General features: G+C 34.7%; 1 protein-coding gene across 2 annotated transcripts in view; it reads left to right on the top strand.

The window, feature by feature from the left end:
• MYO1E (myosin IE) overlaps nt 1–26,623 on the top strand; it is a 223,413-nt gene that overhangs the window by 115,862 nt on the left and 80,928 nt on the right. For both annotated transcript variants that reach the window (XM_074294635.1, XM_074294637.1), the window contains exons 8-16: nt 556–690; nt 1,986–2,118; nt 6,759–6,955; nt 8,076–8,156; nt 8,836–8,922; nt 11,473–11,559; nt 12,898–13,065; nt 13,827–13,912; nt 15,367–15,448. In XM_074294635.1, the coding sequence (XP_074150736.1) occupies nt 556–690; nt 1,986–2,118; nt 6,759–6,955; nt 8,076–8,156; nt 8,836–8,922; nt 11,473–11,559; nt 12,898–13,065; nt 13,827–13,912; nt 15,367–15,448 (1,056 nt within the window). The remainder of the gene's footprint in view (nt 1–555; nt 691–1,985; nt 2,119–6,758; nt 6,956–8,075; nt 8,157–8,835; nt 8,923–11,472; nt 11,560–12,897; nt 13,066–13,826; nt 13,913–15,366; nt 15,449–26,623) is intronic.

Below are 26,623 nucleotides of genomic sequence, written 5' to 3'. Positions count from 1 at the left end.
CTGGTGCTCTATCCACTGCGCCACCTAGCTGCCCCCATGTGTTCGCTCTTTAAAAAGACACAATACAACACATTTATGGTTTTGTTAGGATTCTGATAAGCTAGGGAGTAGAGGATCCTGAGATTATGTTGCATAAAGATTAGTTGTAGGATTTGGACATTTTTAGTGGAGAAATGACAGCTATCTTCAAGAAGGACTATCACATGAAAGAAGAATAAGATAGTTCTGCTTGTGTTCATAGAGCAGAACAAGGAGCAATAGATAAAAGGAAAATTTGTGTTTTATACAGGGGAAACTTTCCTGATAAATATAGCTATTCAAAGATGAAATATTTTCCCTTGGCTGCTGATTAAGAATTTCTTCTAATTGGATCAAGCAAATCTGGGATGATCGCCTGTTAGATTTATTATAGAGGGGGTTCTTGTTCAGGCATAGCTTAGTGAAATGCCTCTGATAACCCTTCTATGATTTAAGATTCTGTGTCAACAACATTGCCAAGACTCAAATATGAATCTATCCATCATGTCATTTTTTTTTTTTTTTTTTTTATTGTAGCTCATTGAAGGTGCTTCTGCAGAGCAAAAACACAGCCTTGGTATCACAAGCATGGACTACTATTACTACCTGAGCCTTTCAGGATCATACAAAGTTGATGACATTGATGACAGGAAGGAATTTCAGGAAACATTGGTATGGATGGACTCCATGACTAAGTGGGTTCTGCTTTGTGAAATGTTGCTGACCACAGTAGTGAAGATGGTCAGGCCAGCCAGGAAGTAAATTTCAGATTTATTCTGAATCAAATGGTTAAAGTCTTACAAACAACCCCTCTCCCAAACATCTAAGTTATAATTGATTATCTGAGACCTACAAAGAAGAGTTTTATGTATTTTTACTATATTCCTCTCATCTATCTGATGATTAATTTGTTAATGATAATAGTGAACATAGTGGAGAGACTTAAGTGCTTACCATGTGCTAAGTATTGTGCTAAATTCTTCTGAAACAAATTTTAAAGTGAAAATAGTACCTGTCCATAAGGAGCTTATTTTCCTAAATTAGAAGACTATACTTAAATGGGAGTAGTGACCTGAGAAGAATACTTTGGTTTGGTTCTTTGGGTGGTGAGTGGAAAAAAGATTGACATACTTTATTTAACAGCAGTGGTTGTACTAATCTAATTATGGATTTGGAAAGACTTGTTGGGAGGAGCATAGGGAGTAGGTGGTCAAGATAGAAAGTAGTTTGGACAGTTCTCATTTGATTTAAAGAGCCATATGAGTCACTCACCTATCTGGATGGGGAGGATTGAGAATTAAAGGTTAATTAACATAATTCTTGGAATACCTATCATTGCTTCCTCTCCACACAATTATTAATTTCTTTTCTACTTTCAAAGTCCTTATACCAGCTTCTAAAATAGGAGTTCTTCATTTGGTATCTCTGAACATTTTTTTTTTTTAATTTTGATCACTATATTTCAATATAGTTGGTTTCCTTTGTAATTTTCCGTGTTTTATGCATTTTGAAACATTCTTTTTTATTATTATTCTTGTTTAATGTCCTTTTTTTTTTATTATTAACACTTTTTGTTTACAAAGCATATGCATGGGTAATTTTTCCAACATTGATCCTTGCATAACCCATTTTGAAACATTCTAACAAGCTTCACCAGACTGCCAGATGTGTTCATGACACAAAAAAAGATTAAGAACACTCACTTCAGACTAAGAACAATTCCAATTATAGCCAAGAGAGGCTCTCTTCCTAGAGACCAACCTGAACTCACTCATTTTGACACCCTACCAACAATGTCAATTTATATTAAGCCAAATTATATTCTTTTGTCTTAAACATCCAGCATCTTTTTTCTCTATAACCCAAGCTGAACTCTGACTCATTCTGTTCATGGCTTATCTCTGATGACTTGAAGAACTGATAAGAGTATGATTTGTTTATGTAACTCAGTACCTTTCCTTTTGTAGCATGCAATGAATGTGATCGGGATCTTTGCAGAAGAGCAGGCCCTGGTGCTACAGATTGTAGCTGGAGTACTCCACTTGGGGAACATCAGCTTTAAAGAAGTGGGCAATTATGCTGCTGTGGAGAGCGAAGAGTGTAGGTGGCTCTAAAAATATAATGGAATGAATGTATCCAGTTTAACTGCTCTGAAATGGCCAACAACTTTACCTAGCAGACATTGGAGCCCATAGCTACAATGCCAATTTTTTATTGATATCTTTTGTTTCTAATCTCCTTCATTTCTTAACATATTCCTCTCCTATATCCTACCCAGAAAGCCCTCCTTTGCAACAAAGACTAAGAAAGAAATTCAACAAAATTAACCAAGATATCTATTGAGTCTGACAGTTTATGCAGCATTGCACATCCACAGTCCTGCACCTCTGCAAAGAAGGGAAGGAAGTGAATTTTTTCATCCTTTCTTCCAGGTCAAACATGCTTAATATTATTCATAGTGTGTTTGGCTTCTTTTAGTTCTTTCCATCTGCATAATTATAGTCATTGTGCGTTATTTTCTTCGTTCTTCATTGGGCATCAGTTCGTACAAGTCTTTCCATGTTTCTGAATTATTCATCTTCATTGTGTCTTATGGAACAATGTTATACTATTACAGTTATGAGCCACAATTTGTTTAGCCATTCCACTTTCAATGAGCATTTATTTTGTTTCCAATTTTTTGTCATTTGAAAATGAATATTTGACTGCATTTGTAATCTTTCCTCTCTTGGACCTCTTTTGGGGATATGCTTTGTGGTGGCATTTCTGGGTCAAAAGATTAGGATATTTTGGTTGCTTTCTCAGCATATATCTGTATTGCTTTCTGGGATAGTTAGACCAATCCACAAGTTAGCAGGTTCTAGAAGCACATTTGAGAAATTACATGAACTAAATCAAACTATCTTGTTATGAGGGATTAAGGGTAATATCCATTTTCCATTTTCCCTACTTTCACCTTTCCTATGAATAGCAATGCCCCTATAGGATAAGGAAAGTGATCCAAGTCCCTGGGAACCTTGGAACATTCTGGCAGAATTTCATCTCTGGATAAAATAAATTATTTTTCCTCATTAAAAATAGAAATAAATAAATAAAGATAAAAAGTAAATAGAAAGAATTTCTTTTTTTTTTTCCCCGAGGCTGGGGTTAAGTGACTTGCCCAGGGTCACACAGCTAGGAAGTATTAAGTGTCTGAGAGCAAATTTGAACTCAGGTCCTCCTGAATTCAAGGCTGGTGCTCTATCCACTGCGCCACCTAGCTGCCCCCTAGAAAGAATTTCTTATGCCAGCTGACACACCTGTAAGGATTAATCTTTCTGTAAAAAACCCCAAATTCCTACATTCCATACATGCAAAACCTCTAAAAACAATGATAAATTATGTTTATTTAAGATTGATATGTCTTCATACCTTATACTCAAAACTCCTCAAAAGTAGTTTTGGAGTGTTGGGATAAAAAAATTGAAGCAGCAAAAATTATTTGCATATCTATGCATATTTTTTATTCCCATTTATTGGAGAGAAGTAGAAGTTGTAATAAATACAAACCATTCTATTTAAATATTTTCTTTTATTTTTTTGATACCTTTAGTTTTTTAATTTAATTAATATCTGAATATATACGTCCCCTCATTCCTTTTCCAGCAAGCCATCCTTTTGCCAAAAATTTATAAAATTAGAAGGAAAAGCAGTTCAGCAAAACCATCAAACACCTCAATTGTATTCAGCAGAGTATGCATTGTTTCCTATACATAGTCCCTCATCTTGGCAAAGAAGAGAGAGAAATGCATGTTCTCAGTTCTTTTACTTTCCCAAGCATCATTGAAGTTATTCCAATACCTATTTTTGCCATACAGAGAAAAATGGCACTTCACTAGAAGAGAGTTACTAGTTACCTTTACTTTCAGTCTATACAAAACTATTGGGAAATAGTCCTAGGCTTTTGAATTGCAAACTCTTTGAAGTTTTTCATTTTTAAATGTTCCTGGTCTTTAATGTTAGACTTCTTTCAGTCTTGTTAGAGAACCCACATATCCCTTAACCACCCAAGAAAATATTTCTTTGCATCTCAGCATTCTTTGAGGATGATAAATTTAGAAATTTAGAAATAAATAGTATCCCACTCATTTCTGACAATGCAGTGGAAAATTAGGCATGGGGATATTTCCATTCCAAATAAGGCTCCTTTTTTGTTTTTCTTTTTCTGATAAAGAAGGAAATACTGCTTACTCCCTGATTTCTGATATTGTCAATCTTGATAAAGCAGATATGGTACATTTCATATATAGCATTGTGGGTAAGAAGTAGAAAACAAGAGCATTCCTTAATTGATCTAGTTTTTTCCCCAATACAATAAACGTATATACAAACATGCCCAGATACATACACACACACACACACACACACACACACACACACACACACACACATCTATACTTAACACACACATATACATTACAGATAATCATACAAAAGTTCTCATTAGGGTCACTGATACTTGCTCTGTAACATTTCCAGTTTGGGCTTCTTTGGAATTTTTACATAGATAACAGTGTTTTCCTTGGCTTTGTAGCCATTGTTATATTAGAATCCTTTGCATCCTATTTATATCCCAGAATAAAATCATGAAGCTGCAATTATTTCTCTTGCTGTTTGAGCCAAGATGAAGTGGTTTGATGACAGGAGGAAGTGACCTTTTCAGCCAACTGGGAACGACCCAGCATTGGCATCTACTAGTGAATTTCCTTGGCCCAAGCTGGTGGTGGGATGGTCCTGGATAATCCCATACTAATGTATCCAGCAAACTTCCTCCTAACTGTCCTATTATAGGAAGTCTTGCAGTTCTCCCAGCACCACAATCTCTTGATTAGTCTAGAAAAGCAAAATTTCCCTTAAAACCTTTAACCAATGGAACCTTACTATAATGATGTTATAAAAAATTTATATCCTTTCACTTGCATATTTCAGAAATGATAAGTCAACACAAAAAAACTGCAGGAAGCTATGTTCCAGTCTCGTGAAACAGTTTGGCCTAGATTAATTCAATCCATATATTCCATAAAAGTTCATTTTCAAGAAAAATGGAATAAACAATTTACCCCTGAAATCATATTGGAGAAATAGATGTACTCTACCCTGATGATGAAAAGTAAAAGATGATAATATTCCTAGCTACCTAGCACAGTGGATAGAGTGTCAGGCCTAGAGTTAGGAATATTCCTCTGCCTGAGTTCAAATCCAGCCTCAGATATATACTAGTTCTGTGGCCCTGAACAAGTCACTTAATTCTGTTTGCCTGAGCTTCCTCATCTGTAAAATGAACTGGAGAAGGAAATGGCAAGTCACTCCAGTATATTTGCCAAGAAAACCCTCAAAAAGGGTTGTGAAGAGTAAGACAAAACTGAAAAAGTCTGAACAATTTCTTTTCCCTACCCACACTCATGTAAAAAGTTTACCTGTATCATTCTTCTCTTTGTTACTTAATCATTGCTGAAATTATAAAGATTTGAATAAAAATAGAATTTTGTATGCTGTAATTTTTAGGTAGATGATATCCTTAGTTGTTTTTTCTTATGCTGGGGAGAATTAATAAGATACAGGTATATGATTGCTATATATAGTCTCCCTAGCAATAGATGTAGTATCCTATTTTTTTCTACTGCTAATTTTTTCCACAGTTTCTCCCCCATGCCTTGGTTTACAATATACCCTGTCTCCTCTTGGTCCTGTATATTTGGGACCTTTTATCTAACCTCCAATCCAAACAGTTCCCAAAACCCATGATTCCTAATTCTACAATATATCTAGCATCTATTTCCTCCTCTCCAGTCATACTGCTTAGGTTATTTTAATAGCTTTTTGTTTTGTCCTCCTTTGTTCTCTCCTATATATTGCTATTAATCTAATGACTCTCCTATATATTGCTATCAAACTATACTTTAGATTGTAGGCCCTTAGGAGGGATAGTCCATATAAATATTTTTCCCCAACTAAGACATTTCCCTAACCTAGCTGTGCTGATTTTATTGTGTAAAAGCTTTTAAGTTACATTTATTTAATATGAGCTGTTTTGACTTTTGTGATCTCCTCTGTCAAAATCACAGCTATTAAATTATCTGATTTCATTCCCTTCTAATTTTTTGTTGTGGGTCCTTAAATATTCAGGTCATGCCCCTTTCAAACTTATCATAGTATGTGTTGATATGTTAATCTAAGCATGGTATTGATCAAAGTGTTTTTCTAGTGGCTTTTGTCAAAGAGGGGATTCTTCCTCAAATAATTTATATTCATATTGTATCAAAAATTGTGTTACTGAATTAAATTGGTTTTTATTCTCTCTTGGCCTCATCTATTCTACAAATCTACTTTCCTCTTCTTTAATTATTACCAAATAGTTTCAATGATTACTACTTTATAATATCATTTGAAGCATAGAAGTGTTATTCCCCTTCATTCTTACTTTTTTTTTCTTCTTCTTTACTTCCCTGGAATTTCTAGACATTTTGTTCCTCTAATGAGTTCTGGAATTATTTTGTCTAGTTTTATAAAGTACTCCCATGGGTAGCCTGATTGTTATAGTACTAAGGCCATAAATTTAAATAAACCTCAAGTATGTTTTGGTATATTGACTTCCAGATATTTTATGCTTTGTATAGTTGTATAGTTTTCAAACAACCCATCCAGGTGAAAGGTAAAATATTTTCATTTTGAAAAATAAGAAAATGTGTTTGTTTCAACAGTTTTGGCCTTTCCTGCTTTTCTTTTGGGAATAAACCAAGACCGTTTAAAAGAGAAACTAACCAGTCGGCAGATGGATAGTAAATGGGGAGGCAAGTCAGAGTCTATTCATGTGACTCTCAATGTAGAGCAAGCCTGCTACACCAGAGATGCTCTTGCCAAAGCCCTCCATGCTCGAGTCTTTGATTATTTAGTAGATGTAAGTAAAATTAATTTTCTTTGGGGTGAGGTTTTTTATTCACATACACTTTTATAGTAAAGCTATTAAATACTCACTTTTCAATTTGAATCCCCTTCTTCCTCCTCACTCATTTTTTAATTATACTTTATCCTCAAGCCCAAGGCTCATCTAGCCATTCACTTCCCAAATTGAGTTGTGAGATACATAACTCCAAATTGAGATGGTTAAGAATTCTGAATGGGAAGTTGATTAAGTTAGGATTGACCACTGAAAGATAAAGTAAAGCAAGTGAATATTGTAAACTATTTTGCTCCTAATAACTCCTAATTCTTAAAATCTGTTTGTAAATACCATACTCACACACACATTGGAGAGCTAAAGTAATTTCTCAACTGTTATTTTGATGTGGAAGTAGCTGAGTTAATCAGATTATCTGGGTTACCTGCTTCAAAAAGAATGAGGTGACTCCAGATGCCCCTCCCTAGAATGTATTATATGTGATTGATTCCCTGAATGGTTTTTCCATGGTTAAGTCTATAAAAAGTTTAACCACACCCAGAAATAAAAATACTCAAGCTCAATCTTGTATCCTTTTATTTCATTATGGACTTAGATCCCTTCAGATCATCAATTTAAATAGGAAAATAAAATGCAAAATTAAGAATAAGTCATAATTGTAATGTAGCTTCCTGGGTTCAGTTATATTTCCAGTAAAATCAATCCATATGAGAATCTATTCTAATTTAAAGACTCCACAGAAAAGATGAGCCATCGAGAATTGAACAACTTTCATCATAAAGAGGAGGAGTTTTTTCCACTTTTTTTTTTTTTTTTTTTTTTTTTTTTTTGATCACACTTGGGATTTGTTTTGTTTTGTTTAAATAATTTTGCTATTTGGAGTTGCAACTTCATGTGGTGAGGAAAGAACACTAGGTTTGGAATCAAAGAAACTAGTTTTGCAAGCTGGCTCTCATAAAATGTATGAACTTGGCCAAATAATTTAATCTCCTTGTTTCAGGTTTTTTTCAGTCCCAAATGAGACTAATAACATTCTAACTTGCTGTTCCACAGAGAAAGAGTGATTTGTTTGTCTTACTGAAAGAGATGTTGACTATAATTTTGTTGTTTATTCTCTTAGTCCATCAATAAAGCAATGGAGAAAGACCATGAAGAATACAATATTGGTGTCTTAGACATTTATGGCTTTGAAATATTCCAGGTGAGTATTAGGAGAAGACAGGGTGAAAGGTTGGGAAAAGGGTGAAATATTTCATTGGAGTGCCAAAAAGTGATTCTGGCTAATTGAAGAAAAGTGTAGATCTGTTTCAGTCTTTTTTTTTTTTTTTTTTTTTTTTTTTTCACTGAACACTGTCTGTTCTTTACTTCAATAGTTTCCAATAAATACAAGTAAACATGTGAGAAATCAGGCCTCTGATAATTTTTGTTAAGATTCAAATGATACAGTTTTGTGCTCTATTATAGGATTGGAATAACCCCACCACTCCAACTGCTCCAGAAATGGCTTTTTCCGGTACTTTAAAAATAAAGTCTTAAAGCAGAGGAGTCAGTAGGGATAAGGAAAAAAGGATACACACAAACGTCAGGAATAGAACTTATTAGGAAAAAAAAGCAGGGCTGGTAAGCATCAATATTAGACAAAGTTAAAACTAAAATAGGATTAATCAAAAAAGAAAAATAGGGAAACTACACAATATGCCAGCCATATTAATCAATATTGTTTTATATTTATTTAAAACAACTAGATAATATATAGTATAAGATATCATATAGACAGTGCAATTCCAATAAATTGCTGTAGAAAGTGGTGAGTTGTGGATTTAGAAAAACATGGAAGAATAAAGTTTTAAAATTAGTTGATTTTTTTTTTTATCTTCCAGAAAAATGGATTTGAACAATTTTGCATCAATTTTGTTAATGAAAAACTACAACAGATTTTTATTGAACTAACACTAAAAGCAGAACAGGTAAGTCAACACCCGGTTCCCTATTTAATTGGTTTACTTGTTTTTAAGTTAAATTGGTTAAAATTTTAGAACGACAGCTCTCCTCCTCTTCAAGTTTGCCTAGACTAATGAAATGCCTCTTCAAAGAATCAAGCAAAGAAGCTCAATGATGTTGTCAACTTAGCCTATTAAGTGATAACACCATCTGTTTCCCTTTTTTTCTCTTCTTAAGCAAAGATGCAATGAGTTTGGTCTTGTGACTGACTGTGTTTTTTGGGTGTTGAGTTTGTTAATTTGACTTTTTTTTTTTTTACTACTTTCTGACTCACTGACCAAAGTGGAAAATCTAAACCTGGTTCCAGCCTCGATTGTCATTGTCTGTGGCACACACAGTGTTTGAAAGGAAAAACTTGGTTATTCCATGCCCAATTTTCCCTATAAATAAATAAATTCTTAATAGGGGCAAGGATTTGGAATCTGACTTGAGATAGTTTATTTTGGTTTCTAAAGAGTAGCAAGACTTGTTTCTCATTGAAAGAAATCAATATCTTAGTTTAATCATGAGAATAGAACTTTTTTTTTCCCCCCCTTAGGCAATTGGGGTTAAGTGCCTTGCCCAGGATCACACACTAGGAAGTGTTAAGTATTTGATATCATATTTGAACTCAGGTCCTCCTGACTTCAGGGCTGCTGGTGCTCTATCCACTGAGCTACCTAGCCACCCCAAGAATAGAACATCTTTTAACAACTTACTCTTTTACTTAAAAATCCTCAGTGGTCTCTTGTTGACTATAAGATTAAGTTGAAACTCCTTATCTTCATAATTGAGGGCTTCCATGAATTGGATCCATATAACTTTTCCAATATCCACAAACTTATATAAAACCTTCATATCAGCTACTTATCCCCTCCATCTTAAGTTTTTTCATCTTCAGTACTTTCCTCATACCATTGTTTTCCTCTGAAGCCCCCAGGCCAATCTTTTTTTTTTTTTTTTTTTTTTTTTTTTTTTTTTTTTTTTTTTTTTTTGGTCTGCTATGACAATTCTTCCCCATCCAATTTTACCCTCCTCCCAATTCCAGGCTCAGTGCAGATTACATCTTTTCTATGAATCCTGTCTTCAATTCAGCCCAAGTTGATCTCTGTCTTTCTTCTCTATGGGCTTTATTGTTTACATTAGACTTTTTCTTACCATATTAACCTGTATTATTATCTTCTCCATACAAAAGATTGTAGGAGTTAAAAGATATAATTTATATTTCTTTGTACATCTCTCCCCCACAGCAGCTAGCACATTGATTTGGTACATAATAGGTATATGGGATTCATTGATTAATTCAAAAAATTAGTATTATTGATCTGTTCTTACCATTGTTTAATTTCTACTTAGAAAGAATTGGGAGCTGATAAGTTTGAAGATAACAAATTTAATACTTCTTCCTCTAATAGGTCTGGGCAAAGTAATTTTTGAGTGAACATAATCCCATTTTCAGTTCCTTTCAATTTGCATATACCATTTCCATATACTATACTTTTGCCTCTTATCCTGTTCTTCCTGGTTATCCCAGACTTATAATTTGAAGTTCTCAACAGTTCTTGGCTAATCTGCATCCAGGTAGTTGATTAGATAAGTTTTTGTGTTTCCTGTTTTTTCTTTTGGTAGTTTTTTTTTGTTTTTTTTTTTTTTTTGCTTGTTTTTATCAAGCTTCATTTTTATATCAAAAAGACCAGTGGAATGCAACAGATACCACATCCACCTCTTTATAAAGCTCAAGTTTTTCTATATCTCTAATGTTATAATCAGCATTCACTTGACATAATAAATTCACAAAGTTTTAATTACTAGTCAAAGAAAAATTACTGGTCTTACATCATAATTACTCAAGAGTAGTTTTTTAAATGATAACAAAGCTTCTATGTTAAATTTTTTTCTAGTATATTTTTAGTCAATCAACAAGGTTTTTAATAAATACTGAATGACAGGCTGGGTACTAGAGAGACACTAACAAAATAAAAGTTTCTGACAGTGCTCAGAGAGCTTGTAATATAGCAATAGCAATAACATGTGCATAAATAAATATATAGAGGAGTAGAAACAAGTATGTACAAGCTATTAGGAGATTTAGGAAAGACTTCATATGAAAAGTGTCATTTGAGCAGTTGAACTGGTGAAGAAGATAGTGCCTTTCAGGTAGGAGGATGGCCATTACAACAAATTCACAGAAATGGTAGATGAAATTTTGTGTATGAGAAACAGCATTAGTAGAATCCTGTGTTCATCTCTGGGCACCACACTTTAAGAAGGATGTTGAAAATTCCCAGAGGAAACCAGACAACTAAGATAAGATGGTAAAGGAAATTGAATCCATGTTATATGAGATTGATTGAAGGAACTGGATGTTTAGCCTGGAAAAGGCAAGGGAGGAGGGAAATGAAAGGTGAAGTGTCATGTGTGAGAAACATCAAAAAGGCCAAGTGCAGCCAGTATGCAGCCAGCCTGATCTGCTTACATATCAGAAGTCACTAACAACATCAAAGGGGATCATGAGAATTTTGACTTATCTCTTGCAGGTGGAGTATGTGCATGAAGGCATTAGATGGACTCCAATTGAGTACTTTAACAACAAAATCGTGTGTGACCTTATAGAGAACAAAGTTGTAAGTATTGAGCCTGGCTAAAATTTCCATGTTCCCAAGATTATAATAAGATTTTCTGTATTTTTAAACATGTAATTAAAATTTAAATAAAATCAATCTCAGAATATTGCCCATTATAAATAACATTAGATTCTGCTAATGTGTGGCTTAGTTATACTGAACTCTCTCTCCCTCCCTCTCCTTCTTACTCTCTCTCTCTCTCTTTCTCTCTCTCTTTCTTTTTCTATCTTTCTCTCTCTCTCACACATACACATACACACACACACCCATACACACACACACACACACACACACACACACACACACACACACACACACACACACCCTCCACCCCTCCCTTTGGATTTCTTTTCCCTCTATTTCTCTTAGTCTCTCTCTAAGTGTCTGAATATGTGTCTTCTCAAACCACCCCTCTCTTTCCTACCCCTGTCTTCCTGCTCTTTTACTTCCCCTTTTTGACAAAAGAGCTCCAAGGAAAGGAGGGATATACTTGGAAATAAAGGTGACAAACAATAAAAAATTTTAAAAATTGGTCTTTAAAATCAAATGAGGAATAATTCAACAAAGATGGACATAGGATATCAGCTAGTAAATTATTTTGTGAATGGGGGTGTATATGTAGATGATAAGATAATTTTTTATGGTAATCTGGTATTCTCATATAAGACATTTTCGTTTTTTTTCTTTCTTTTTTTTTTTCTTTTTCTGAGGCTGGGGTTAAGTGACTTGTCCAGGGTCACACAGCTAGGAAGTGTTAAGTGTCTGAGACCAGATTTGAACTCAGGTCCTCCTCAATTCAGGGCTGGTGCTCTATCCATGTGCCACCTAGTTGCCCCCTCATATAAGACATTTTCAATAACTTAATCAATGTTAGTAGTCTATCCCTGAGTTACAATAACAATTTTCACCTAAACTGTGTGCCAATGATCTTAGAAGTTGCCTAGAGCATTGAGAGGTCAAGTCACTTGTTCAAGTTCATACAATCAATATATATCACAGTTAGAATTTCTGGCTTTAAGACTATTTCTCTCTACTGTGATATTACCTAATACATGAGTTATTATGGTGGAAATATTTCAGAACACCATGTGCTCTGTGAAATTTCAATTAAACCTAAAGGCTATTAAATAGCTTTTCACAGAAAAGTCTTTTTTTTTTCCTCCATCATTATCCCTCTTATTTGGCCCTCCTCTTTAAGGGTCATTAATTGAATTTTTTTCTTTTTTAAGGGAAATGCTGCTTTTCAAGACAGTTGTTTATTTTCTCAAGCAAGAAACTGACATGATTTATATTATTTGAAATTTGTGATGATTTGGCCCTTTTGATTTGTCAAATTAGAATCCTCCTGGAATCATGAGCATCCTGGATGATGTCTGTGCCACAATGCATGCAGTGGGTGAGGGTGCTGATCAGATACTGCTTCAAAAACTTCAGATGCAGATTGGAACCCATGAGCACTTCAACAGCTGGAATCAAGGATTTATCATTCATCATTATGCAGGAAAGGTATGGTAAGAAACTTTGATTTTAGAAAGAAAAGGAAAAAGTGATTTCACTATTGACCTATTCAATTTGTTTTATAGGAAATAGTCAATAAGATTAATTAAATGCCTACTATATGCCAGGCACTGTGATAAGTGTGGGGAATACAAAAAGACAAAAGACAGTCCTTTCCCTTGAGGCACTCATAATGCAATGTGACTTCTTTGTGTCTAGTTCATTTAGTGGCTAATACATGGAATAATTGAAGTGAACTTTTTTATCAGAATTTGTTATTGATCTCTGAGATTGGTCCTGATTCATTTTGCTGTTATTCATAAGGAATGCCAAAGTGTGTGTGAATGAATGCAGTGAAATGCTATTGTTACTACAGGAAATTGGGACACCCTCAAAACAAATAATTTCCTAGTCTTTTGTTATTAGCACTATCTTTTAAAATAAAATAACAATATGTTTTTGTTTGCCTTTTACATGAAATGTTAGCTGAAGGATTATTTGGTGTTAATAAATTTTTTACAAAATTAAGCCCTATTGACCCATACAAATGAAGTTCCCTTTTAAAGAAAAAGTCTGAGCTCTTCAGATATGCAATATTCAGCAGAACTGTCTACTTATCAGACAAGTGAACTGACGGTGTTGACATATAGCATGTGCTCAGTCTAAGTGCAATGTCTGTTCAAATCAGAAAAATGCCTTTATCAATCATGAAAATGTTTTAGTATGGATTTACCAAGATGCAAGCTTAATTACTTATTTATATGGGCCAGGTATCCTATGACATGGATGGCTTTTGTGAAAGGAATCGTGATGTTCTCTTCATGGATCTGATTGAACTAATGCAGAGCAGTGAGCTGTGAGTAAGAATATATGCATGTGATAAAGTTTCTGGGATTGTTGATTTATATCTGTTTAGGAATGTGGAAGTAATCTAGTTAAACTTCAGATGAGAACAATGACACCCCCCACCCCCCCCAGAATTAGAGACTTGCCAAGATCAAGAAGATATAAACCAGGATTTTCACGAAGGCCATATGACTGAAATCCAATTTGCTTTCCATTATAGCATCTTTTCTCATGCTTGAGAGCAAGCCTTTTATTCCAGCCAGATCTGTAAGTTTTTCCTGACCAGAAAAGTATTCTTTCTTTTTCTCACTCATTTTCTCTCCCATGTTGCCATACGTTTTTGAATTATATTCCTACTACAGACCTTTGTTTCTGTGATCTCAATTATCAGAAGGTAGATGATGCTAGTGCTCCCCCTTCACCTTGGACATCGTATGTGAGGATTCTTTACATCTCTCTTCATTGCTAGCATATTCCCTGAAAATGCTAGAAAATTCATGATAAAGACCTAACTGCATCAAAAATCCGAACAAGGAATGTTTCCACATTTTTAATTTTACCAAAGTGAAAGTGTGTTGTGGTTTTTTATTCCTTTATTGAAGAGTGGTAAAGAACTTTATATTAGTGCTTTAAAGTTTCCAAAGCATTCCACATACATTGGTTCCCTCATTTGATCATCATCACAAGGTTGGCACTCTTGTTATACCCTTTTATAGGTGAGGAAACTGATGCTGAGTGAAATTAAGTGACTAAGCTAAGATCACTGGGCTACTAAGTGTATAAGGCTGAATTCAAACTCGGGTCCTACTGATTCCAACTCCATCATTCTATCCACCAGAACACATAATATGACTAGGCTTATTCTCTGGCCAAGTTAAGTAAAGCAAAACAAGGAAATAATCTGAATAATTCCACCAGCTCCAACTAACTATTTGGGAGTAGTGGGGATTTGGTTCTCTGTTATCAAATTCACAAAACAACTGCATAATATTAAAATCTAAATGGTATAAATGTAAATTTGTAGTCAGTAAGCAATTAAATGCCAACTATGTGCCAGATACTACACTAAACTGCTGAAAAGTATATTACCCTCATCTACCTTACAGATTCTAGAGGACACATAGTCCCATTGAGTTTATTGGACCAAAGTAGAGGGTTACACTGTCAAATCAAAAATGAATAATATATTCAGGCTTTAAACTTCAGGGGATACTAAATTGAAAGGGCAAATAAAAGAAAGGAGAAAAGTAGGGAAACAGGTTTTGAGAATCAGATGTCCAGCTTTACGTTCTAGTAATAACTGTTGTGTCTTAGGGCATATGTTACTATGCTCTGAGCCCTCTACCAGGATTGTCCCATTGTACCTGAATATGCTTGTTCTCTAAAACACCACTCTAGGAGGAGAATTTTAGCCACTAAAGCTCTTCTCTGATTTCTTACTTATTCTCTTACTCCTTTTTTCAGGCCTTTTATAAAGGCTTTATTCCCGGAAAATCTACAAGCAGATAAGAAAGGACGTCCAACCACTGCTGGCAGCAAGATTAAGGTATGTTTTATTTTGAATTGTCATTTAGTCTAAGGCTGGGGAAAACTTAGCCAGGAACTGAGCTTCAAGGCTCCAGGGCAAAAGTGAAGCTCAAAGAGATAGAAGGCGCTTGATTTAAAAAAAAACAAAACAAAAAAACCACTTGTGTACTGATGCAATGGCTTGAATAGGGGTCACAGGTCATCAGCTGAATTTACCTTGGCAGCATATAAATCCCAAATGTATATTAAGTACCTTCACTGACTATTATTCAGCAGATGATAATCAGCTGCTCTCTAAGAGGAAGTGGGTTTTAGCTGAAGTTGGAAGAATTTTTGTTAAATCTAAGAGGAAATTTTCTGATTCAGAGTCATGTCTGGAAGTCTAGTTTCAAAGATGTGTTCCAAATCAAGACCTGAGACTGACTAGTTTTAGAACTTTATGGACCTGAAATTCTGCTGGATTATTATAGAGAATGTTCATTTCTTCTTCTCTTTTTATTTTCTTTTTGCCTTCACAAACAAACAATGTTGATTGTCTCATTTGTCTATTTGGATACTCAAAGGCAAGGAATTCAGCATTTGTCAACATATATTTACTATTCGGTTTATATAGAACAAGGAAGAAGAATGCTCAAGAAGAGAGTTGTATGATCCATGTTTTTGATTAGTAGATTTGGAGTTAAAAGACCTGAGTTCAAATGTGGATTTGCTGCTTAATACATTTGTAACCCTGGACAAATTCCTCATTGGTAAAGGGAAGGGAGTGGATCTCTGTGGTCCTGAAGCCTACAAAAAAAAGGCTTTGATCAAGGAGATAAGTCGGCACTTTCAAATAAATTTTATGTAACCAAATGTTAATAAATAACACTAATTTTTCAACATTACTTTCCATTACTTCCTAATACAAATTCCATATTTCAGGCAAGCTATAGTGTTGATCATCCCATTCCTACTATACCCATCCCACAGATGCACCTCGTTCGTTTTCACTAAATGTCACTTGAAATGTCATTCTCCTTTTCTCTAGACCCATTTATCCATCTTTCTTTTTTTTTTTTTTAAATTAATTTTATAATTATAACATTTTTTTTAACAGTACATATGTATAGGTAATTTTTTTACAACATTATTCCTTGTACTCCCTTCTGTCCTGAATTTTTCCCCTCCTTCCCTCCACCCCCTTCCATAGGTGGCAGGCATTCCCATATATATTAAATATCTTACAGTATATCCTAGGTACAATATATATATGCAGAACTGAATTTTGTTGTTGTTGCAAAGGAAGAATTGTACTCGGAAGGTACATTTATCCATCTTTGAAAGCTCAGTGTAAAACTCATCTCATTGACAAAGCCTTCCCCAGTGACTCCAGTCAGCATTTCTTTCCTCTCTTTGTGAGTGAATATCCCCATTTATTGTATATAAGTCAATAGTAGGTTTACTATTTACTTCTTTTTAATTCATACGTATTGTCTCCTTTCTCCAAAGGAATTATAAGCTTCTTAAGGGCACTGGACAATATTATCTGCTTCCTCTTTTCTGGGATGTCTAGGACTGTATTAGTCACATTGTCATAATAATCACCGCTCAGATTTATTAGTATTTTCTGGGTATGAAGTACTTTTCCATGCTTTCTGGTTTGCTTATCACAACAACCTTATGACTAGGTAGTATAAATAGTTATACTCAAATAAATATAACATAAATATAATATACGTTATATATGTAAATATACTATATATTATTATTTATATAAAATAATACAAATAAATAATAATCAAAGTACAGAAGAGCAAATTGAAGTTCAGATTTTTAGCATCTAGTTAGAACAGAGTCTTAGATTTGGGGACTTGAATTCAATGCTCTTTACACTATATTTTACTAAAATATATCCTTGGGAAATAGCTGTTGTATTGAATAAGTGCTGAAGGAGTCAGACAAGTGGCAACATTAGAGTTCTATGGATTCATTAGGCTTCATAGAGGAAGTAAGTTATAAGCTGGCTTCTGGGGAAAAGGGAAGAAGTCAGCTTGTGCCTAGGGCTGGAGGGAGGAGTAAACAGTCCGGCCATGGACAGCCTTCCAATTAGTCTGGCTGGAGCTCAGTGTCCATGGCAAGAATATTCATCATGAAATAAGAGAAATTCTCAGAAGCCACAAGCATTATTATCTACATGCAGCTTGTGACTCATGAGTTCAGTTGTAGGTCCAGACTTTTAAGTCTGGAATGGAAAATCTGGTCACACGGCTCTCAAATTCATATCCAAAAGACCCAGATCAGCAGGGTTGCACATGACCCAAATTTGAAACTAGCTGGATTTTTTCCTCATGTCAGTTTCATGATGTATAAAGATGCTTATAAAAAAAGGTGATAATCTGTTTCTGACTTGATGCTCCCCTTCCTCATCCCTTCTCCCTTCAATAGGTTTAATTATTTATTTAGTTGGTTAGTTTGATTCTGTGGCTTAATAAATACCAGTGCCACACACAGTGTTAATGGCTAACACTGTCAGCCAATGAATTCAAGGTTTTTGTTCTGTATCTAGTTTAACCTTCATTTTATCCAGCAATTTCTGCAATCTCCTCACTTCTATCCCTCATCATATCTCATTTTCTATATGGTTCATATGAAATGGTGCTCTGGAAACTCCTGACCACCCTTTCCTTTAGAGGGGATTTCTTACAGTATACACTCTACTATACTAAGACAATGTGGCATAGTGAGTAGGGGGTAGATTTTTGAGTTGGCAAATCTGACTCTAAATCCTGCCCTTGATACATATTAGCTGTCACCATGGGCAAATTTCCTACCCTAACAGTGCATTCAAGAAACTCTCTAAGATAATAATTTATAGGCATGTTGCTGATCTTTATCAGTGGAAAGATTTTCCCCACTAAGAGTTCTTCCAAAACTGATAAAATTAAAAATTCAGCTCAAAATGAAGCAAAACATACTGTACTAGTCTGTATTGTAATATCATTTTGAGACATTCCTTCCCATTGGGTATATTGAAATTTTAGGATCTGTCTGCAGGTTCATAACTTTCCATTCCTCTTCTTAAGACTATTTCCCTTGTTGAGGAGTTTCTTGAAAAACATTAAAAGGATTTTATTGCGTTGCATAATGATGTACGTGGCATTGGGAAAGAAGGATTTCTTCGTTATGGTTGTAGGAATATGAAGTAAGAACAGTATTGAAATCTATGCCAATGGCACTTGAATACCCAGTTTATGAGATAGGAAAAAAAAAATATGTTTCATTTGGTTCCCACTGAGCCAACTATAAATTAGCAGAAAAACATGGTGAAACTCTCAGCAGAGAAGCTTAGTGAAAATCCAGATGCTGCTGCTCCCAGTTTATTTTCTAGGACATTGTGGAGCAAAATCCTTTCAATTGATCAAAGTCCAAAGCAGAGCTTGGGTGGAGGACGTCTGAAGTTTGAAATTCTCCAGTAATTCACAGCCTTCTAGTTACAGGTACCCACAGTTTCATCATGTTCACCTTCTCCTTCCCTTTTTAACTTGTATTGTCCACCTTTAGACACTTCTTCATAAGTGAGATACCTCTTTAAAGAAAGACTTTAAAAGTATCATTTGGGCTTGAAGGAGTGAAATATTCTGGTGTATCTTCCAAAGTTCTCCTTTATTCTCCCTGAATTAATTCCCTTTTAACTTGACTACTTGAGCCACAAGTAAGATAGGGAAAGACTTTTTATTAATTTTATTCTGAACTAAAGAAATAAGTATTTCCATAACATAGTAGAATAGAAAAAAAAAAGATGATTATACATGAAAATATAGATTTAATAAATACACACTTGCTATTTCTTTTAAACATATGATAAAGTTATTATGCAATTTTTTTCTTTTATCTTTCCCTCACCCTTCTCTCCCATCCCCCAAGATGGCTGCTACCATTATACACAAATATGTATGTGGGGGAAGATGTATGTACATATGTATATAATTATTTTATACATGCTTTTGTTTATCAGTTCTTGGCTAGGTAAAGGAGTGATGTGGGTGTTGGTGTTAAGGACAGATAACTAGAGATTCTTTTCATTCTTCACTCTCAGAGGTATGCTTTCTGTCAGTGAAAATGTTTAAAATATCATATTCACTAAACTTTTTTTAGTTAGTCCAAAGCCCCCCCCCCCCAAAAAAAAAAAGGATACTTAAAAAATAATTCAATAAGAAAACGAACTCTTAAAGAAAGACAGTGAAAATAGATGCTGTGGTTAAAAAAAAAAAAAAACCAGCTTGATTTAAAGTCTTACAAATGGTTATGTGACCTTGGGCTAATAATGTACCTTTTCAATCCCTCAGATAATTATCTAAATTTATAAGTTTAAAATGACCTTCAATGATAGGTATTTTTTCACCAGGAGTTTCCCATACTGAAAAAGAATCACAAATTTGATCCTTTCCCCTAACAACCACCTGCCCCCCCCAAAAAAAAAATATAGAGGGATAGGAAAAGCAATAGCTATTGAATTAATTTTTAATAATTAATAATAATGGTTGCACCAAAAAGTGTGCATGATACATGATTGTATCAGGGTAACAGTAAAAAGAACAATGGCTCTACAAGTCAATTGAAATCTTGCCTCTAATGATTATTGCCTTTGTGACCTTGACAATTGATAACCTGCCTAGGCCTGAGGCTCCTTCCAGTTCTACACTTATATATGATGCTATATATAAGGATGACTACAACTTGTGTGGATCTACAAAAATCACATTAAATATGATTGTTGTCTTTTTAATCTTAGGAAAATTGTCTAATGATAATATCTGTAAGTTATTGTAAGTCATGTACAATCATGTACAACTCTCCCTGACCCCATTTGGGGTATTCTTGGCAGAGATGCTGGAGTGGTTTGCCATTTTGTTCCCCAGCTCATTTTACAGATGAAGAAACTGAGGCAGGCAGGATTAAGTGACTTACTCACACAGCTAGTAAATAGGCCAGATTTGAACTCATGAAACTGAGTTTTTCTGATTTAAAGCCCAGTGATCCACTCACTGTAGCATCTAGCTACTCTCCCTTGATGTGAATATTGTCCCTATCAATAGTTCATGTACTGTATCCCTTCCACTTGTAGGAGTTAGGGGTGTGGCACCCCTGTAATCTGGATAATCTGCATAAATTTAACCTTTCTTTTGTGCCAGAGAAGTCTAAATTTTTTATTTTTTTAAAAAATGGGGTATTTATCCCATAGAAGTACTTTATTATAAAATTTGGGTTGATATTATACAATTCTGTGTGTGTGTATTTCTGAGTTTCTAAACTTTTTGTGTGTCATCTTCTCACCTTGTGTCTCTGTAGTTTCCACAAAACTTCCCCCAAATTTTCCATTTAATTTCTTATGCCAATCCATGATACATGGAAACTGCAATGTAGTAGGGATAACTATTTAAATCGCTACAGTTTATTATAGTGGGGAACTTCAGGATCCCTTTTGACTCTAGGATTCTATAATCCACCTCCTTCCATGCAATGGTATCCTTCCCTAAAGATCTGCTATTCCTCTGAAAAATGGTGGTTACCCAGGTCTCCAGAAGGCTTTGCCATCAGAAGAAAAACTCATGAAGATCCTCCTAGTCAATCAATCACTGAAAGTTTATGGCTTCTAGTAAGTATTGGGCACTGTGACAAATCCTGCAGATATAAAAAGAGATAAAAGGCAATCCCTCCCTCAAAGTGCTTACAATCCAGTAGGGAGACTCTGGTCTTCCCGAACAGGTTATTTTCTGTGGATACAGTAGTCTTTGCTTTATTACTTCAGAGGCCCATGACTTTGTGCATTTGGGCTCCCCTTTTCCCAAAATAATGAACATAACTTTACTATCATTTAATGAATAGATGATGTTTGCCAGTTGTGGTAACACCAAAATTTCATTCCTCTGCAAACTGTTCACAAGGACTCTCTCTAAATTTAATCTGTCTAGCTTTTGGTAGGACTTGTCAGAGTCTCTTTTCTTCCACTATAGACTTCTAGAACCCAGGTTCTCTTCCATGACATGATGAGATCTTAGAGGACGAAGCCAACATTGAACCTTTTGGAAGAAGCAATTGATAAGAGAGAGAAGAACAAAATATTTGGGGTGATTTGTGTAGATTAGTTAAGGTAACAGGCAAGTAAAAATGGAGGAATGTTTTGCACCCAAGGGCTGTATCAGCAAAGAGTTCCTCAGAGTGCCCTCCTCCAGACATATTCAGCTCTTTGACTTGATGCCCTGCATATCAAGGTGGCACAGTGATAATGTACCAGACTTGGGATTGGGGAGGCATAATTTAAAATCTAGCCTCAGACATATAATTAGCTGTGTGATCCTGAGTAAGTCATTTGATTTCTGTTTGTTTCAGTTAGTTCGACTATAAAATGAGAAGAATAATAGCACCTGCCTTGCAGGGTTGATGTATCAGGATCAGCTGAAATAGCATATATACTCACAGATAAATTTTAAAGCACGATATACATGCTAGCTACTGTTATTGTACAAAGCAATATAGTAAACAAATATCTTAAATCAATGACAATTAATTGAGCAATAGCAAAGCATAGTGAGAAAATCAATGGTTCAAGTTAAGCATGAGTTCCAATCTAAAGCCCTAAAATGCAATACTTTTTTTGAGTATTTAGTTAATCTATTAGCCAGCATACACTCTGATTCTATTGGTTTTTGAAAGATAAAAGATTTCTTATAAGTACTTTTAATTCAACTTAGCCAAATTTATTATTCTGTCCTAGTCAGTGAGGGGAAAATAAAGTCATTAGACATGTCCCCAGTACCTTTATAGATCCTAACATGTATTAGGGAATTAATTTGATGCAAATAAATAAAGTTTTTTTAAATAGAGTTAGAAATTGAAGAATTCATAGGCTTAAATTTGGAAGTACAGCCCCTTCATTTTATAAGTAAATATATTAAGACCCATGGAGATTGAATGACTAGTACTTACCTCACAGGATTTTTGTAAAAATCAAATGAGTTAGCATGTAAAGTTTTTGGAAAACCTTGAAGTGCTTCATAGAAGCTAATTAATATTTGTTAAGACTGAGTTAGCACCCTGGATGTCCCAGAATCAGCCGGAGTCAGGATAAGCAAAAATCCTTGGTTTTTATTCTTGGTCTTTAGGGGTAGAAGTGAATTCTACACAGGATCTCCATGATCTCTCCTCTCCTTTGTCTACTACCAAAAGTGACTCTCACTAACTCCACCCCCTAGTCCCTCCTACAGTTCTCTGTATACACCAAATGATTGAACCAGCACAGAATAGTGGGATGGGCCATTTTCCAAGCATATGCTAATAGAGTATTGTCCAATCTGTAATTAGCCTTAAGTACTCAGTTGTCCCTGCATCAACTCAGAATTTCAGCCCTTTACAAATATTATTGAGAATTAGGAGGTGACATTTCAGCTGAATTTGGGGGCAACTGGTAAGATTTCAATTAGTGGTCATGGAAAGACAGGCATTCTGGTACAGGAAATAGCAAATCAAATAGTTTGAGCCATTTTAAGAGATGTATTTAAAATACATCTTTGTATTTTAAAAGTTTGTATTAGATGTTTAGATATATTTAGTGAAAAGCAATCACAACACTGTAGGGGGAAAAAAATCTGTGAAATATTTTTAGAAATGCAACCACTCATGATCACTATCTATACTTTAAATCATTTTATGGTGCATATAAAAACCAATTTACTTTCATCTTTCTTGACAAATTCTACTCTAGAGGATGTAAGTGGATCCATTGCCACTGGTTTTGATCAGGGTACAAAGAGATTAACTGATCCTATATGTATTAATGCTTTGAGATCATACAGAGAAAGCTTTGACAATGAGACTGTGTAAGTACTACAAAGATTTCAAATGTCCTTTACATTGACCATTTTCTTTTAGATGACAAAGTCTAAATGAGAATGAGCAAAGCACTTTTTTGGGGGGGGGGACTATCTGCCCCATGTTTTTGTACTGGCAATGAAAATGCAAATTAGAATAAAATAGATTTGTCCTAAAATGTGACAAAGCCTGTGAATTACTAGTATTTGGGAGAGAATTCCCTGAGGATATATAAGCTTAATGTTTATTATTCTTTGGAAATCTTCCTATAGTTCTGGGCATTCTTCGATATGAAAAGCTATTACAAAAGAGATTTGCTGAGAAAGTTGACTCATCGAATAATAACAGATATTCCATTTCATTTTGAAACATTAAAGACAAAATCTTAATGTTTCTTGTCCTTGAAATTCTATGAAAAGTGAAACATGAAGGAGCACTTAGGAAGAAATTGTGTCCTAGCATTGTGTGGCAGCAGTATGAATTAAAGCATTATAGATCTAGAACTATAGGGGACCTTAGATATGAGCTGGTGTAACCATTTTTTCACATCAGGTATTCAAAGCCTGGAAAAGTTATGTTATTTGTTTGAGGAAGAGGTATGCTGATTAATATTTAACAACCAAAAAGTTGGGCACATTTAAGTTTAATCTAAGTCATTTATATTTTAGTGATTGGCTCCAGCATATCCAAGATTCAAAGTCATACTAGTTAGTGACTGAGCTAGGATTTGAACCCCAATCTTATAAATATGACTTCAAATTTTAACATTTTTCCACTCTACTTCCACACAACCTTGTTGGTGAAGACAAACTTAAAGGCTCTGGAAATGTGTTTTAAAAGAATAACTAGTACTCAATAACTCCAAGATTTCAAATGATATTCCAATTGGAGAGACTTTAATTCAAATAAAAAAAGAACAAGTTGAAGCTACTGATAAGGTGGTAGAAGTGGCACATTGTGTTACTTAGAACATGTGAGATAATGGAGAATGATTTAAATACCCAAAATAATCAAAAGGATGAAAAGACTGTGAAGGTTTTTGATTCTTTGATACAGATTTAAAGCCTGCAGAGAGACAGCAGAATCCCTCTGCTCAGGAGACTATGACTTCTTACATTTTGCTGTGTGAGAAAGACACATTTGATACTTTGATGAGAAAGACAAAACAAGCCATGAGCTGGAATTTATTCCTGAAAGTCTCCTTCAGGGTTTGTTAGTTTGACCTCCGACACTCAAAGGTGACAAGATTTTAAATAAGAAGATCTATCTATCCCTTACTAGTTGTCTTAGTCTTGCTGTTCAGAAATGCATCTTTTTAAGTCTAATAGTCAGCAATACAAGAGAGGCTGGGAAGCTTCCTCAGTAGGTTAATTGGCTCTTGCATCACAGACTTAGCTTCTGACAGGACTGGTTATAAGCAAGTCACTTAATGTTTCTGGGCCCATTTGCATAAATAATGGGAGTTTCTCATTGGGAATTCCCTATTCCCATTAAATTACAGGTACATTCTTATCTAACAATAATCAGATTAGTCAAATCAAATAAGTGATGAAATCATATGCAGACCTATGATCGCTGAGGTAATGGACAAAGCACTGAGGCTATAGTGAGGAAAACCTCAGGTCAAATCCAGCCTCAGATACCTAACTAGCTGTGTGACTTTGAATGAGTCACTTAACTACTGTCTGCCTCAACTTCCTCAATTGGAAATAAATAAATAAACAAATTAATAAATAGTGGCACCTACCTCCCAAGTTTGTTATGAGGAATAAATGAGATAGTATTTGTAAAGCACTTAGCAAAGTTCCTGGCATATAGTAGGAGCTTAATAATGTTAGCCATTATTATTTAAAGTTGTTAAAAAGAAAAATATATAACAAAGTAGATTTTCCTTTCTATCCTATCAATTTTTGTTACTGCTACTATTTTTACATTACCATAATCAAAGTCTATTTTGAACTGATTTCTTCACTCTTCATTAGTCTTGAAATTATAACTTGTTAAGGAACAGAGATATATGTGGAGTGTGTGTGTATACCATGGAAACTTCACACCCACTTCATCTGTGCTGATTTTTACATTTTTGTCTTTTATTCAAGTGAGCATAATATAACAGTAAGATCAAATAATATGCATATATGGCATTGGAATTAGAGGTAAATCACAAAGGATTGTCCATAATTTTCAGCTGTTAATGAGAGGAATATCCATAGTTTTCAGCTATTACTCTGATAATTGGTTAGTACATTAATAACAATAATTTTGTCAGGTTAGTAAAAGAGAGGAAATGAATAAAAAGAAAAGGCTCACATGGAGATGTGTTTGGGGTAAGAATGGAGGAAAGCAAGATAGTACCTGAGCAAGAAGCCTGAGTTTGATTTACTTCTGAAGTTAATGATTCATGGTTAAGCAGTGAGTAACCCACACCTACCATTTGCTTTTGCAAGTGAAGTCAGCAAATATAGATAGATTCATTTCTCAGTGCTTAGAGTAGAACTCTTGGTCCCATACCTCCTACATCTACAGTTCCAAGGAATATTCATTGATATTTTCAGTGATGTCTCTGAGGCATTCCCAGATCATAGAATTTTAGAGCTGAAAAGAATCTCTTCAGGGAGATAACATGGCTCAGTAGGGAAAGCCCTTGTCTTGGTGACAAGAAGACTTAGATTCTAAAACTAGTTTGACCACTTAATTAGTGCCTGTAGATTCTTGGGCAAATCATTTAATCTCATTGTCTCAGTTCCTCATTTGTAAAATTTTTGTGCTTGGCTTGGATGACTCCTGAGTTCTCTTCCAGCAATAATTTTGTGATCTTACGGCTTTAGAGGTCATCACATCTAACATCTGTTCTACGGTTAAGAATCATAAACATAGAAAAATAATTTGCCCAAGTTCATAATTAGCAACCGTAATTCAGGTGTCTTCTTGCCTTGAATTTTAAATTTGTCTTTCTCTCTTTAATAATGTTTGAAAGATTTGCTTTAGATTTGTTACTTGTCCACTCAAAAACCTTCAATGGCTCCCAGCTGCCAATATTATAAAATAAACTACTCATCACCTAAAGTCTAGTTCCAGTTTTTCTACTTTTATGTCACATTTCATGCCTCCACATACTATATTGTATTTTTCAACTAAACCAAACTATTGCCTTGAACAGTCATCTGTTTCCCGGTCTTTGCTCACTTTCTTGGAATAGACTTTCCTGTTCCTCCTCACCCCCATTTCCATACATTAATGTCCTTCCCATACTTCAAAGTCTTTTTTTCAAGTACTATTTCTTCCATAAAGCCTTTCCTCAACACCACCCCTTGTTTCAGAATCATGATGATGATGATGTTATATA

This window comes from Sminthopsis crassicaudata, chromosome 2 (genome assembly GCF_048593235.1).
Source record: "Sminthopsis crassicaudata isolate SCR6 chromosome 2, ASM4859323v1, whole genome shotgun sequence".
NCBI classification, from domain to species: domain Eukaryota; kingdom Metazoa; phylum Chordata; class Mammalia; order Dasyuromorphia; family Dasyuridae; genus Sminthopsis; species Sminthopsis crassicaudata.
Note: the sequence above shows the minus strand (reverse complement) of the source record. Positions and strands in the feature narration are given on the sequence as shown.